Consider the following 14,745-nt stretch of genomic DNA (forward strand, 5'->3'; position numbering starts at 1 on the left):
TGTAGGTGGTGCAACGAAGTAAGAACTGAGCTGTGGTGCCAGAGGCTCATAAACGGACAAGGCTTAAACTCAAACTTTTGTCAACCTAAACTAAACTATCAAGACCTACAACGCTTCAAGCATACTTTTAAATAAGCATGCGCAGACAACTTGAGGCACATGTGTAAATTATAAAGAAATATAATTTTACACGACTGAAAAACATTTATAAAACGTTTTAAACATTAATTTTGAACTTTCAGATTTTAATCCAAGTAATTACAAAGACAGCGAGGCATACGGGCAAGAGTAAAACGCGAGAAACACTTACATCCTATAGCATGGGGCAAGGTTTAGAGTTGAGGCTGCATTAAAGCGGCAGCTGTATGCTAATTAGGCGCCGACGCTTCCCCTCCGCGCGGGGCAGCACGCGCCGCTGAGCAAACACGCGCATGCGCCAGTGCAGCCAAGGCCAGCACACCGGCCCACGCGCCCCACGGAAATTATCTCGGGGGAAAGAGGAACTCGTTAAAATGCCATCAAAGCTTGTAGTCCCAACTAACCACGACTAATAGACTGAAAGGACAACAAGTAACAGAGTAGAGGAGCCAAACGCGGAAATACACGGAACGAGAGAAAAAAAATAAATAAGTAAAGTTTCGATTTGTATTTCAGATTTTTTTTCTTTAAATATGACTCACTACAACCAGAGAAGCTCGTGAGACTTAAAAACGTACATTAAAAAGCTACGACATATGTGTGACTACTTCACAAAAAAAAAAAAAAAAGTTGAAACTTCGTCACAGAATTATTTTGTTTGAAGTTTGAACTCTTTAAACTAGATTTTTGTTTTGCTTGATTTAACCTTCCGTATAAGCAACATAACGGTGTGTTTTCAGGCAGGTGAGAAGGCACGGGGACACAGAGGCCCATTGAAAGGAAGGCGCAGGCCTGCCGCTCAGCTCCGATTGTGTAATTATTTGACTTGGTCATACTGCAGCTTTATGCAAATGAGGGGAACAATGTACGACGATGGAGATTAATTCCTCCCTGGTCTGCAGACTGAAAGGGAAAAGAATGCACTCTGCCAAGTGGCGCACTGTCGCATACGTTTAGCCATTATAAGGACAGAAAGCGTACAATATAGGCTACGGGATATGTACAGAATTAATTTGGTCGAGAAAATAAGGCCACAGTGGATCATTAAAAAAAAGTTGCCTTCGCAAAACATAGAGGAACCTGTAAATTATATTTTAAGTAAATTACTTTGGTGTAAATAAACTAAACCTGCTGCAACACGGGTCACATAGTGTGTTAATACGATTAAAACTTTAACTATCGCGCTGAAGACACATTTGTACAACCACTTTCAGCAACATCAGCTACAATTCAGCTCTGAATATCTGTGCAGCATTTTCCAACACGGGCATCGGCTGCGGCCTTCTTTGTCTGGAGCACTGATTCCGCCCAGCACGCGTCTAGCTGTGGGCCAGATTGGCCGTGAGTCCCGTTTCACAGTTAAGAGGTCAATTTGCCTTTCAAACGAAAAAAAAAAAAAAAAAAGGACAGGATATCCAAGCACGGGCAGACGTGGCTATTGTGCACAAAGACCAGAGGGCCTTCTTATTACTTATGTATGCAGCGAGATGTCTGATTTATATGTCGAGTTAAACTACCGAGACACACACACGTGCCCTAAAATAAAGAAACACTCCCTATGTGGTGTTTATTTAAGACATAATAAAATAAAGGTCCATAAAAACTGGACTGATTTGGTTCGTTCGTATGTCTGTGTGCGTAAAGGCTGTGCGTAAAAGAGAGAATGGATAAAAAACAACAACAACAACAACCATGAGGTGGTAAAAACAACCCGGGGGAGAATGTGCACTGCACGCATGGTTTTATAGTTGGGTCTATTAGGTGAATTGCTTCTTTGACCAGGATCACAGCAGAAGTTGAAAGAGACAGCTCTTGGTTTGCATTTAAGCAAGCTTGTTTCGCTCTGTCTTGGTTCTAAACTGTGATGATTGTGGCGGTGACGGACATTTCCTTTTGGCAACTCCCGGGCCCCCAAAGGAGAGCCACAAAGCAGTGGCACGTGTGCATTTGTGTAGGGGCCTATCAGACCGTAAAAAGAGGAGGGTCCCGGCGTGTGCCTCTGTCGGGGAGGGGCTGAGCGCACACATTAATGTAATAAACCGCCAGTACATCTGCTAAGCTATCTGCACATCCTCCAACGAAATCCACCAAACCCAGGCTCTGAGCCCTCCCACAATAAAATCCACTGGGATTTTGGTTTCATCCGATTGGTCGGGGATGCTGCAACAAGGGGGGGCGAGAACAATAGCATCATTCCGGCATAAAAAGAGTGGAGCTATGCCTTGGAGACGAAAACATTTCAGCAACAGAAGGATCGATATACTGGGGAGATAAAGTCCCACAAGCTTCTAGTGTTGCCATATTTTTAACAAACCTGGATACTCCAGACTTCATCCACCTCCCTGAAGTGCCTTTCCGCTGTTACTCGCCAAGATGCCCAAAGGATTCCTGGTAAAAAGAAACAAGAAATCTGCACATGTTTCCTACAGGACTCGGACGGACGAAGATGACCTCCAGGAGCCACCCGCCCCAGCTGCCTTGCCGAGTCAGACGGACCCCTCCCCGCCGATGTCCGTGGCGTCCAGTCCGGACCGCGCCTCGGTATCTCCGGATTTCACCGCAGCTGACGCGCCGGTGCCAAGACTGGAGAAGCCGGCGCAGTTCGGCAACCCAGAAGCGGTGTGCCAAGCCCTCTACAGCCCCACCCGGCCCATCAGCAAAGAGCACGACAGGGGATATTTCGAGCGAAGTTTCAATCTGGGCTCGCCTATTTCTGCCGAGTCATTCCCAACACCCGCCTCCCTCTCCGGCCTGGACCATCTCCTCTACGCCCCGGTAGACCTGAAAATCGGCACCAGCAACAGCAGCCGTAGCGGCACCACCAGCAGCCTCCCGGGACCGAGCAACCGGGTGGGCACCAAAAGACCCGCAGCTGATGGAACGGAGCGCAAATCTAAACCCGCCCCCAAGAAACCCAAAGCCATCCGAAAACTCAACTTTGAAGACGAGGTGACGACTTCTCCGGTGCTTGGTCTCAAAATCAAAGAGGGACCGGTGGAAATGAAGCCGAGGGCGCAATCCTCCGGAGGAAACAAGCCTTTGGGAGAGTTTGTGTGTCAGCTGTGCAAGGAGGCGTACGCGGATCCCTTCTCCCTGGCTCAGCACAAGTGCTCCCGCATAGTCAGGGTCGAGTACCGGTGTCCCGAGTGCGACAAGATGTTCAGCTGCCCGGCAAACCTCGCATCTCACCGCCGCTGGCACAAACCCCGGACCACCGGCGCACCAGCGATGCCATCCGCACAGGGGATCAAACCCGACACGGCCAAAATGCCACCGCTAGGTGTCAAGTCAGTCTCCGACGAAGCCAAAGACATGAGTGACAGAGACACCCCGAGTCCAGGTCTGTCTGAATCGGGTTCTGAAGATGGCTGTTACGACTGCCAGTTCTGCGGGAAGAGGTTCAAACGACAGGCATACCTAAGAAAACACATCATGGGACACCAGGTCCTGCAGAAGAAAGTGCTGGAGGAGCACGGGTTTCAAACCAGCGACCGCGCACCAGGACAGGCTCCGGTGTCAACCGCGTCCTCCTCCTTCTCAGCATCATCGTCGTCATCATCATCCTCAGAGGAAGCCTCAAACCAAAGCCCACTCAATCTGAGCCCGGTGGACTGCCTGCTGTGCCCGGTGTGCGGGGAGAGCTTCACCAGCAGGGCCGGCCAGGAGAGACACCTGCGCCTCATGCACTCCTCCCAGGTTTACCCGTGCAAGTACTGCCCCGCCACTCTCTACAGCTCACCAGGGCTCACCAGGCACATAAACAAGTGCCACCCCTCGGAGAACAGGCAGGTGATCCTGCTCCAAATGCCGGTGCGCCCCGCCTGCTAAAGACAACAGAGAACTCGTGCCTTTGATGGGGGGAAAATTAAAAAAATAATAATAATAAAAAAAGAAAGAAAAAAGAAGAAGGAAAAAAAGGAGAAACAAAAAAAAGAAAAGAAAAACGTCTTTGGAGTTAGAAAAAAACAAAGAGTTTGTGATGCTCACTGCCATAACTTTAGGCCAATGAAAGGCAGGGCGGTTTGATGTTTAAGTGGTGTCTTTTCCATGCCAATCAGTGATTGTTGAATGCTTCTCTCTATATTTGAATTACATATAGGCCTATTTTGGGATTTTCTTTCTCAAATTAGTTTATCGAGGAAAAAAAAAATAATACAAATCGTTAGTTTGACTGTTAAAGGGTATTTTTCTAGGACAGCACATGCTCAATGATAGCTTCTAGACCTAAGAAATGTCTTAAAATTCTCAGAAATCCTTTTCCCCATCAAAGCCTTTCGAATTCACCGACCGTGATTGCTCTATCACTGTAGCTTTACGCTAGTTTGTGAATGACAGGACTGATCAACTTTGTCTTGGTGGAAAAAAAGAGTGACTGAAGAATTCCCTGTTTAGTAGAACCACAAATGCCTTTAGTATACACATAGTCCGAAATAGCCTACATACACATCCAAATCCCGCTGTATAACTGCCTTAAAAAAGTCAACATAGATTGTTTTAATTTTGAATGCTGGCACATATTTTATTATTATTATTATTATTGAAAATTGTTGCAATATTTTTCATCATATGTTTATTTATTTATTTATTCTAATTATTTTATGTAACTTATTGTTGTGTTTGTTGTGATCCTTTCTGTGAATCGTTAATCTGGCAGTTTACATGTCGTATAGCCAAAATGTTTTTTTCTTTCTTTTTTTTGGTTGTTTTGTTTTCTTTTGTCAAATTTATGAGTTGTGATAATTGTCGTGGGTCGGGTTTTAATCTTCAATCTCCACAGCTCTTGCAAAAAGAAAATAAAGAAGAAAAAAAACGTGAAGCTCTTACCTTAGATGCAATCTTTTTTAAGGACAAGTTATTTTTCTTAAATGTTGGCTTTTATAGCGCTTTGATTGTATGTGTATATCGTTGTTGTCTATCGAAATAAAATATTTTCAAAAGGACACCCGTGGTCTCAGTGTGCTTCAAGTGTGTGTCAGTGGAAAGCTATGAACTTGATTTCTTAATGAAAGAAAATAACGATTTTTCTGGATTCTTGTATTGCCATTAATGGGGTGATTCAGGTCATTATTATGAAAATAATGCGGTTGTTCATCCAACTTTTGATCATCCCTGATGTGTTTTTGTAACGATTTTCTCTTAGAGGAAGTCTGGCTGATATTATTTTCAGTTAAAGGCATAACATTGTCGATATAACATGCAGCATTATAAATTTACTTTATTATAAGGACTACTTAGAGTATAGAAGACACTGATTACGCGCTTATTTCCAGGAGACAAATTACGCACAATTATCTAGCGCGCACTTAAAAATAGCCTTAAAAGACCTTTATTATATGGATTTATTCAAATGAAATGCTTTACACGTCTATAACTTCAGTGTCACAGGAAAAACATCTTTGATCTGAACGATGAGGCTGGTTTGAATGGGGTTCTCACTTTGAATTACAGAGCAAGATAACAACTAAAAGTTTTAACAACGTTCCAAACCCGTAACTTTTCTGCTCTCCTCTACACCACCTCCGTCACATCGAGAGGCTCTCCGTAATGGTGTGAGTCTGTTTAGTCGTCCTTAACAGGAACAAGAAACCTCAGCAACTCCCCCTTGGCCAAACCTTTGCCTTCGATCCCCCGTTTGTCAGACGCATTCTGCGTAAATCATTGCTGCAGTGGCGCAACAGACGCCGCTTCGCTGCCATAGAGAAGCACTTAGGGCCAAATCATAAATTCCCTTCTTAATACCATGTCAGGAAATGACATGAGGACAAAGAGGTGACGGATCAGAGCTCACCTCTGGAGCAGTAAAACATCTGTCTGCTTTTGGAAAACGCACACGGCTCGGGTTTGGTCGCTTTTCCGTCGATTTAGGACGCAACGAACCACAACTGGCTTTATACATGACACTCAGAACCCGTAACGCATTATGAAGAAAAAAAAATAGCAGGAAGCTTCCTATTGTGTTATTTCAGACACAAACGGTGAGCACCGAGTTCACCTTAAAGCACCTTGAAAAACTTCACCTTGAATTAACCAGTGGGAAAATAAATCTCACCTTTCCACCAACTTTAACTTCTCCCTCTCATTTCCGTCCACTCCAAAGACTTCCTCTAATACTCTGCACCTGTCCAAAGCCAAAATGAAAAAGATATACTTCTTTTTTTTTTTTTTAAATGAGTGCCATTCCCCGTTTTTATAGTGAGAAAACGGACTAAAGGCAGCAGTGTGGGATATGACGATAATTTGGCAGTGTCAGCCTGTTCTGTTGTAACTTATATCAAACAGCGCTGATCCCAGTGAAAATGATGGAACATTAAGCCCTATTTTTTAACACTCTATTACAGTCAAGAGCTTTTCTTGCATCTTTATGTGGCCCGCGAGGGGCAGGGTACCTGTGGGTGCTGCAACCATTGCACCTGTACCTCCTGGTGAGGTTCCATTATGCAGGCCTCCTCTAAGCAGGGCCGAGCAGCAGGGGAGACAGATGGGAGGAGGGTCAGGTTACCCCTGCCAGGCCAGGGTCAGAAAGCCCATGGTAACAGCTCCGTCATGGCAGCACACTCACTCACTCACTCACTCACTCACTCACTCACTCACTCACTCACTCACTCACTCACTCACTCACACACTCACACACACACTCACACACACACACACACACACACACACACAGGCAAAATCCACACTCCAAATCTCTAACGCATCAGTCAGCTGTCGAGGGAGGAAAAACATTAAACAAAGCATAGAATTTCAAATTGATTTAATGAAATGTTTCAATTTTCACATTTCTAATAAAGATAGCAGGACTTCGGTCATTAAAAACAGTTTGATATGTTGACAAGTAAGGATGAAATTTTCAAGCTTTTTTTTCCTCTTTCTCTTATACAAAGATTATATTACAGGCATTAATATATTTATATTCAGAGGGCAATGAGGCCCTCAAATTTGACACAATGTACAAGGATTTCTAAAACGAGAAGAAAACAAAAACAAAAACAAAACAAAAAAACAAACTAAGACTATCTCATTTTCTTCAAGCATATAAGACACACAATCTTATCTTGGTCCAGACTAACACCTCCAGCTACTAAGCCACCAAAAAGGGGAGCACAACCCCCACTTCAACAAGATATTTTTCTACAACCTACAATCTTTAGATCAACATCCTGGGCAGTTCCTTCAAGTGGCTTTGGGGAAAATAAAAACCATAGACCCGGCCCATAGATCTATACATTCTTCAAACAACAAAAGCACAAAAACAGATCCGAGTCCTCCTGCTGTTTGGATTCTTCCCCCGATGTTCTGCTTGGGGAATAATGGCCAAACAAAAGGAGGGGAGATGTGAGAGAAGGAAGAAGAAAACGACGAGAGGAGCATGGGGAAAGTAAGGCATAGTAGTAGTGCAACAGATGGGGATAGTGTTGCAGCTTGGGTGGAGCCCTCAGAGGGTGTGAGTCTATAATGTGTGTGTGTGTTTGTGTGTGTAGGGAACACCTGGCTACCATGACTACCCGAGCTGGCAGGTTGGAGGAGCGAGCGCGTCGGCCTGCCTGTTGCTAGGAGGGCTGTAAAGAGTTCAGCTCTGGCATGCCACCTAAACCCAGCCTCCCCCTCCCGTGGCCTCCGGAGGCAACGTGGGTAAAGGATCATGGGAAAGAGGAGGAGGAGGAGGAGTCGGTGCCAGTCGATCCCATTCACAGATAAAAGACGGAGCAGCACACCACCTATAATGAAGACTAAACAGTGAACCCCACGATTCCAAATCCATCTGTTGTTTTTGTGGGAAGCATGAGACGCTGACCTTTAGAGACGCAGGGGAAGGAAAACACTCTGTTTTGCGCCGACAACGGGGGAGGTGGGACGCAGGGAGACCACGGTTTGCCCAACACGATCATGAGTGGACTTAAATCTGACTATGGGGTGTGGCGGAGGTGGCGTGGGACATCATCTCAGCGGACAGACATAACACAGGCACTGTGAGGGGCTCCCTCAGAAACTCACATACATGCACACACTCAAATACTCACACTCTCACTCACACATACACACACACACACACACACACACACCAGTGCATGGAGGTAAGATTCAACCTGAGGCTCTGGCGGCATTTTTTTTTTCTTTTTTCAAAACTGCACAAGAATACATAACACGACACGACAGCAAAAAATAATTAATAATCAAACAGTCCTCTCTATGTACACCTGACAAAACAAACATCGGCAAAATTAAAATTTAAAGCGATTTTACATCCAAGAATAAAGAGAAACATTCAATGCTAACTGATGAGAGTGAGTGCAAAAAAAAACGTTGGTCTGTCGGGAATGTTGGAATGTCGACGTCTCAGCCTCACAGGACAGGGAAACTGATAGCGGAGGAAAGAGACAGGAGGAACTTATTCAATTACCGGACATGAGCCCATGTTAACGACATCAGAAAACAATTACAAACGCAGTCTTTTCTCATTCCAGCGCAGTTGCATAAATCAAATCATGACACAATCCATTGGAATTCATTTAAAAAGGAAAATGAGAGTGGTAAAAAAAAAAAAAAGAAAGAAAGAAATTTCATTTCAGCTCACGTTAGAAAGATGTCATTGATTGTCCGCTGGGGATTCAAAAAAATTTAAAATCCGCTGGCTGCGTGTACTAAAGGAGACCAGGGAGTCTGAGTAGCAGTAGTGCAGTGAGTACTGAATCTTTCAGGGGAGGCGCTCCCTACATATCAGTCTTTTCTTCTCTCAACTGTAGGAAGATGAGGCCGCAAAGCCTTAAACTGGTGCCAACGGGAGGACGGCAACTTCAGCTTCCAACCGAAGCTGCACCTTTGACACAGAAAGGTTGCGGCAGATGCAAAAAAAAGAGGTAAAAAAAGGCAGACATATTTATAAATGGATACCAATCACTTGTGCAGTTTTAGCATGGCGCCATTTATAGCTGTGTCATTCAGTGCTTTGTTACATTTAAGTGTTGAGATGAATGAAATCTAGAAACAGGGTAAAGCGGTCTCCCATTCCCTGTTAGAACTTTACCAGTTTCTCTAGTGCACCGAGCGTGCACCAGATCTTTAGAATAAAAATGACACCTGTATCACAGACTGCTTCCAGACCTTCCTATGTTGCTGATTCTTAAGCTGAAACCAACAGGATGGACGTAAGTAGCTCAGTCTTACGCCCATCTCGATTAACGCACACCACAACAATCTGAAATGTGTAGACAAAAATCAACGATTGCCACTTAAATTAAAAATTGCAATATGCTCAAGTTACATGTTTATATGACACAAACTAAAAAGAGATGGTGGGGGGGGGCTGAAAAACAAACAAACACTTGCAGTCACGGCTGGATGTGTGAGGTTCTTCGAGAGAAGATTAAAGGCTGCACTCTGGGAAAAGAGGGGACGGGCTGAAGAGCTCAGTTGGAGGATTTGCTTATAGCGCTGGCTGAACGGCGGAGTTTTCCCGAAACTCGGTTCCTCGTGGCGCGAGGCATCGTCGGAGACACCTGGTCCACGGAGTCTGTCGGGGTTGCTGTGTTTCCGGCTTCGGTGCTCGTGCTGCCAGTGAAGGACCCTGGGAGGAGAAAAAAAAAAAAAAAAAGATGGAGGGGGAGTTTGTAAACGGAAGAAGACGCACCGATGGTAAGAGGTGGAGATGGCTAGCTGCGGTGCGGGTTCACTGGGCTTTCTTTGATTGCTGTAAGTCCCCGGCATGCTTTGTCATGCATGTGGCTGCTCCCGAAAACCCAGATTACCCAGCTCATTAGATTTTCACCAACATTCAACGAAAGTTACAAAACAAGCTGTGAAAAACAAGTGTTAGGATTTGCGTTGCTTCTACTCCTGGATTCATTAGGATTAAGACAGCCGCAGCATTTCAGAGACCACATGCCTTTTTCACATGCTGCAGAGAAGCAAACCTTGTAAATAGAGAAGCAGCCTTTATTCCCTCCAGTCTATCCAGATGCTTATATGATATGAAAAAATGAGAGGCAACCTAAAAAAAAAAATATTCAGTTCACAGTGTGGGCCACGGTGAATGAAAATAAAATTACTCACTACACTCTTGTTGTGAACACATGGAGCCTTCCCATTGTCAAGCATTGTCCTATTTTTTACGGGATGGCAAACAGTAATAAGCTGGGGGGTGGGCATCAAATGCTGGTGAGGACAATCAAGTATTGTGAATGTCTGCTTCCTCTCACTGTGCCCCTGACCAAACCCACACTACAGGACCACCCCTCCCCTCCCCTCCGCCCTCCCTCCCACCGCCCCCCACCACCCCCACCCGGCCCCCATGCCTCGAGTTTAAACAACTTTTCTGCTTTGTTGAGATGGCATCTGGTTGCCTATTTTCTTTCCTATCCTTTTATTTCCTGCCATTTTTTCGGCAGCATCTCAAGTTGCAGCGGCTAAAAGGAATGGCAGATGGCTGGAGTAACAGACACTCGGCAGCAGAGTGGACACCGGCAGCATCCAGGGCCGCGGCTCGCTGGGAGAGGCGGCTGGGCCATGGATGAAACGCCGTGTGTGTGTGTTGTGCATTCTCAAATCTGCATATATATATATTTTTGTTTTTTTCTGTGTGTGTTTTTTTTTTTTTTTTAAAAAAAGGGGGTGGATTTGGCTAAAAGGGACAGGGACGGAGCAAATTCTGCATTCCCGTATCCCTCTACTCATTCCTACAGTAAACACTTAGAAACTAAGCGCGAAATGCATCTGCTGTGAAAACCTAGAGCGGACCGGAGGAAGGCAACCACCTATTAAAGGGGAACATACATAGTCAAATAGTGCGGTGAAGTTCACCACCCACTCAACAGACTTCCCCTTTCCTTTAGCAGCCATTAAAACACGCTGCACTAAACAGTCATATCGCTCCCTCTGTGGCGCTTAATGACTGTGGTTGCATCAGTTTCTCGATGATGTTCTACGCTCAATGGCCTTATGTAAGAATTAATTTTCCTAGCAAGTTACTAAGTGAAAAAAATATCACAGATCCAGAAGAGGCTAATGTGTCATCATTATCGTCATTACAACCGAGCACTACCGCTCCGTACTCCAGCGATACTGCCTCACCGTGAGGTTTGCTTCGGATGGAAAGAAGAAGAAGAAGGGAGCGAGAGAGAGAGAGAGAGAGAGAGAAAGAGAGAGAGAGAGAGAGAGAGAGAGAGAGAGAGGAGAGAGAGAGAGAGAGAAGGAAAACAAAGAGAGTCTTTAAATGGCCCTGCTATCCCATTGGTCCCCACTGCAGCAGTTCAAACAAGGCTTTAGATGACAAAGACGTCTTCCAGTGCGGCAGGTGTTAGTCTCAGAGTCTGCCCCAGGCAAACAGGCACACTCCAACAGGAGGAAATGAGGAGGGGTGGAGGGATATTGAGGAAGGGGGGGGGGGAAGAAAAGAGAAAAGTGTTTGCTGGGGGAAGAGATAAAGGCGCGCCACATGCAGAAGCGAGGGCCAGAAGTGTAGCCGTATTGTTCATGCTGCTACTTAGTCAGGTGCTAATTGTCCCCACCGTGCATCATTCTCAATTACCAGCCTGGCCTAAACAGTAGGACATCCCCCAAATAAACAGCCTGGTTTCTCTGTCACTTTCCCTTTGTCAAGGCTCTCAGTAAATAAAGCTGGGTTAGTATTAAATGAAAGAAGGAGGGGTTGGGAGAAACCAGTCAGGATGTGTGAACGAGCGAAGGGTAGGCAGGCTGCCGGTCCAACACAAGCTTCCGGTCTGACTCGGGGCTTACCTTCGCCACACACAGTATTTGGACCTTTAAGATATTTTTAATCTAAAAGGGAGAAACAGAGTAGAGCATCACGTGAGAAAAGCAGTGGACACACACACCGTACCACACCAGCACACAACACAACGCTGCTGAAGGAGCAGTGGTCCGAGCGGCCGGACACAGGGACATTCAGACAGCGTGTGTGGCGTCGTGGTTAGTCGTCACTGAAAGGTTCAAAAGTCAGAGGGGTTAACGGATTAGGGCCATGAGTTAATCAACAAGTGCCACTTGTCTGAAGATACCTCGAAGGGCGCGATGACCGATGGTACCTGATAAATTGGTTATCCACAGATTTCAAAAATGAGACCATTTCGAAATCCAAAGCACACGAAAGGTGGGGAGAAAAAAAAAAAACGGGCAGAGAAACATTTACCAGAAATGTTACGAGCAGAGAGGGTTAGGGTGACAGAGTCAAAGATGCTGGGGCGCCTCAGGCGGGCATGGGTGCTTTTATGTAGTTTTGGCCAGAATGAAGAATTGTTTTTCACGTGTGCGGTTAATCGTTTTAAAAAGTACAGTGAACGATCACAACATAACAAAAACACTTTGTGCTGCGAGGTGTAACACGGCGATGGCAAAGCGGTGAGGATGAGCCCACGTGACAGATGGAGCAGCTCATGCAGGAAGCCATGTCGCTGGACTGAGGTCGCAGGATGAGAGTGAGGCTGCATTCACGATCGTGGAGGACGATATTATAGAGGGTACTGGCAAGGCAAGAACAATACGGATGACTTATAGGAGTGAACTCAGGTTAAATGTCTCCTAGCAAACTGGTGATGGGGCAGGGGGCGCTTTATTTAGCGGGTAGCATGCATTTACAAAAAGGGCTAAATTAAGCGCAACCCCTTGGTTTTTTTTTTTTGCTGATGGCGGAGCTCACAGTGACCTAAATGAATGGATTGATGTTAGCGGGTTACGGCTGGGCGTCATGCCTAGTGTGGAGGAAGCAGGCAGAGTCTTACAGTCCAGTTTGGCCCAGGGGTACTCCATGTCCCAAACCATCCCCGGCCAACGCCTGCACGCTGTCACGGAGCATGGATGACATGTTAGTGGTAGCAATGGGAGCCAGAGCAGGATGGATGGACAAACACACGTATCAACGCGCACACACTCACTCACACACTCTTGTTTAAAAAAAAAAAAAAACATAAAAACAAAAGGAATGGGAGAGCAGGTAGCACATTTGACAAGGGCGAGAATGAGGAGCAGTGTCGGACAGCCATCACAGCCACATCGCTATGGCAGCTGTACGCCCCGATGAGACACAGGAGGATGAGGCATGGCAGACAACAGCAATACAAGATATTACGATGCATTATATACTGTGTACGAGCCCTGAAGATTTACACATAACATGTTTATAGTTTAACAAAGATAAGTAGCATTGAAAAACAAAAAAAGGAAAGAGTGGACAAAAACTTCAACTAGTTGCTAGAGCAGAAACAGATATTCAAATTGCAACAAATTGTCTAATAATAGTGTCTAATAGTAAATTATCACTTCTCATGTGAACTCATTTGCTGGTTTACTTTCACATTCAACTTTTTCAGCTTCTTCTTTTTTCTTCTTTTTTTACTATTTAGCCCAAATCTGCTGGAAATAGTTTGCCGTTTGCTGAGAAGTTCCTGTTACGAACTCTACACTGAAAAGTAAAATGTCAAGACACGCGAGAAAGAGAAACATGCTAGCGGCTCCCTGCATTCAGACTAAAAAAATCCATCCACGCACAATGGAAACATTTCAGTGGGCTTGAACAACGCTCCTCCGCGTTTTTATAAAGCTGAACTGTCCCCCTTATGTAGAAGGCAATTTGTAAAATTACTCAGCTGTTAGGGTGGTTAAACCACAGGGGAGGGACTGCGTTAAAGCATCCTACATGGGGCAAGTGCATTGTGGGTAATGTACAGATGAACAGACATACGCATGTCCTCACATCTTTCTATTTGTCTATTTATGTGCATAGATTCTGTAGAAATAAAAACTGCTGAGTTGCCGCGGGAGTGAGGCCTTGCAGACTTCATTATGTTATAGCCACTTGCATTAGCGGCTTCATGTGGGTCATGCTGTGAAACATTAGCCTCAGCTCTGGCTAACCTCTGTGAGCTTCTTCTCACAGGCCGCTAAGGACTCCATGTTTGGAAAAGTCCACATCCTCAGCCGAAAGGCACGAAGGACCGAGCTCTGAGCACAAAATTTTTGTTTTCTTTTTTACTCCCACCAACTTGCCCTCCTCCATGCGCCGCTGTGTATTCCCACTAAGTTGTTTTTGTGCTGAGGATGACTGGAGAGATGGGCCAACAGCATAATGTCCATAACTGACCATCTCTCGCCTGCCTGAATATCACACCTGCTGTCTGAGTATCCGAAGTCCGACACACACACAGACAGGAACACGTTCCAAAAAAAAAAAAAACAAAAACCTGAGGACAGTTAATTTTCACATGCCCACAGAACGAGATAAGAACATTGCATAGGCCCTAAACTGCCTTTAAAACACGTAAGCCCTGACACATTTGAAAATGACGAGACATCTATGGTGTGGGACTGTGGAGTGCTTTCCGTGTCAAAACAGAACGTGTGTCGGGATCCAATAGAGTGGAAAAGTGCAATCTTGTATTGATTTCGGTGCTGCTGCCGATCGATCGGAGCTGGTACAAGTAGGAAGAACAAGATAAGACACGTTTTCCATTCTATTCATCACGGACTGATAAGAGTGCTGTGCTGACATCCGCGAGCTGCTGTTTGTCGGCCGGATCTCTTAAGTGTTGGTGAATGAGCTCATGAAGGCACACACACATAAACACGTAAACACACACACACACACACGCACTCTCC

The 14,745-nt window shown here is 45.3% G+C and overlaps 2 protein-coding genes across 9 annotated transcripts in view; one reads left to right on the forward strand and one right to left on the reverse strand.

Annotated features, from left to right (window-relative positions):
- The first annotated feature begins 1,967 nt into the window (after positions 1-1,967).
- Positions 1,968-5,080, forward strand: insm1b (insulinoma-associated 1b). Its single transcript, XM_047612001.1, has one exon. The coding sequence runs from the start codon at positions 2,512-2,514 to the stop codon at positions 3,964-3,966; it is 1,455 nt and encodes a 484-aa protein (XP_047467957.1). The 5' UTR covers positions 1,968-2,511; the 3' UTR covers positions 3,967-5,080.
- A 1,795-nt stretch (positions 5,081-6,875) lies between these two features.
- The window catches only part of ralgapa2 (Ral GTPase activating protein catalytic subunit alpha 2), an 88,169-nt gene continuing 80,299 nt past the window's right edge, over positions 6,876-14,745 (reverse strand). For 4 of the 8 annotated variants that reach the window (XM_047610484.1, XM_047610486.1, XM_047610488.1 and 1 more), the window contains 2 exons: positions 12,873-12,932; positions 6,876-9,703 (listed from right to left, as the gene is read on the reverse strand). In XM_047610484.1, coding sequence (XP_047466440.1) covers positions 9,546-9,703; positions 12,873-12,932 — 218 coding nt within the window. In that variant the 3' untranslated portion in view covers positions 6,876-9,545. Of the gene's footprint in view, positions 9,704-11,871; positions 11,914-12,872; positions 12,933-14,745 lie in introns of all 8 variants that reach the window. The other 4 variants (XM_047610489.1, XM_047610485.1, XM_047610487.1 and 1 more) reach the window with 3 other exon arrangements.

Source organism: Mugil cephalus, chromosome 17 (assembly GCF_022458985.1).
Source record: "Mugil cephalus isolate CIBA_MC_2020 chromosome 17, CIBA_Mcephalus_1.1, whole genome shotgun sequence".
Taxonomy (NCBI): Eukaryota; Metazoa; Chordata; class Actinopteri; order Mugiliformes; family Mugilidae; genus Mugil; species Mugil cephalus.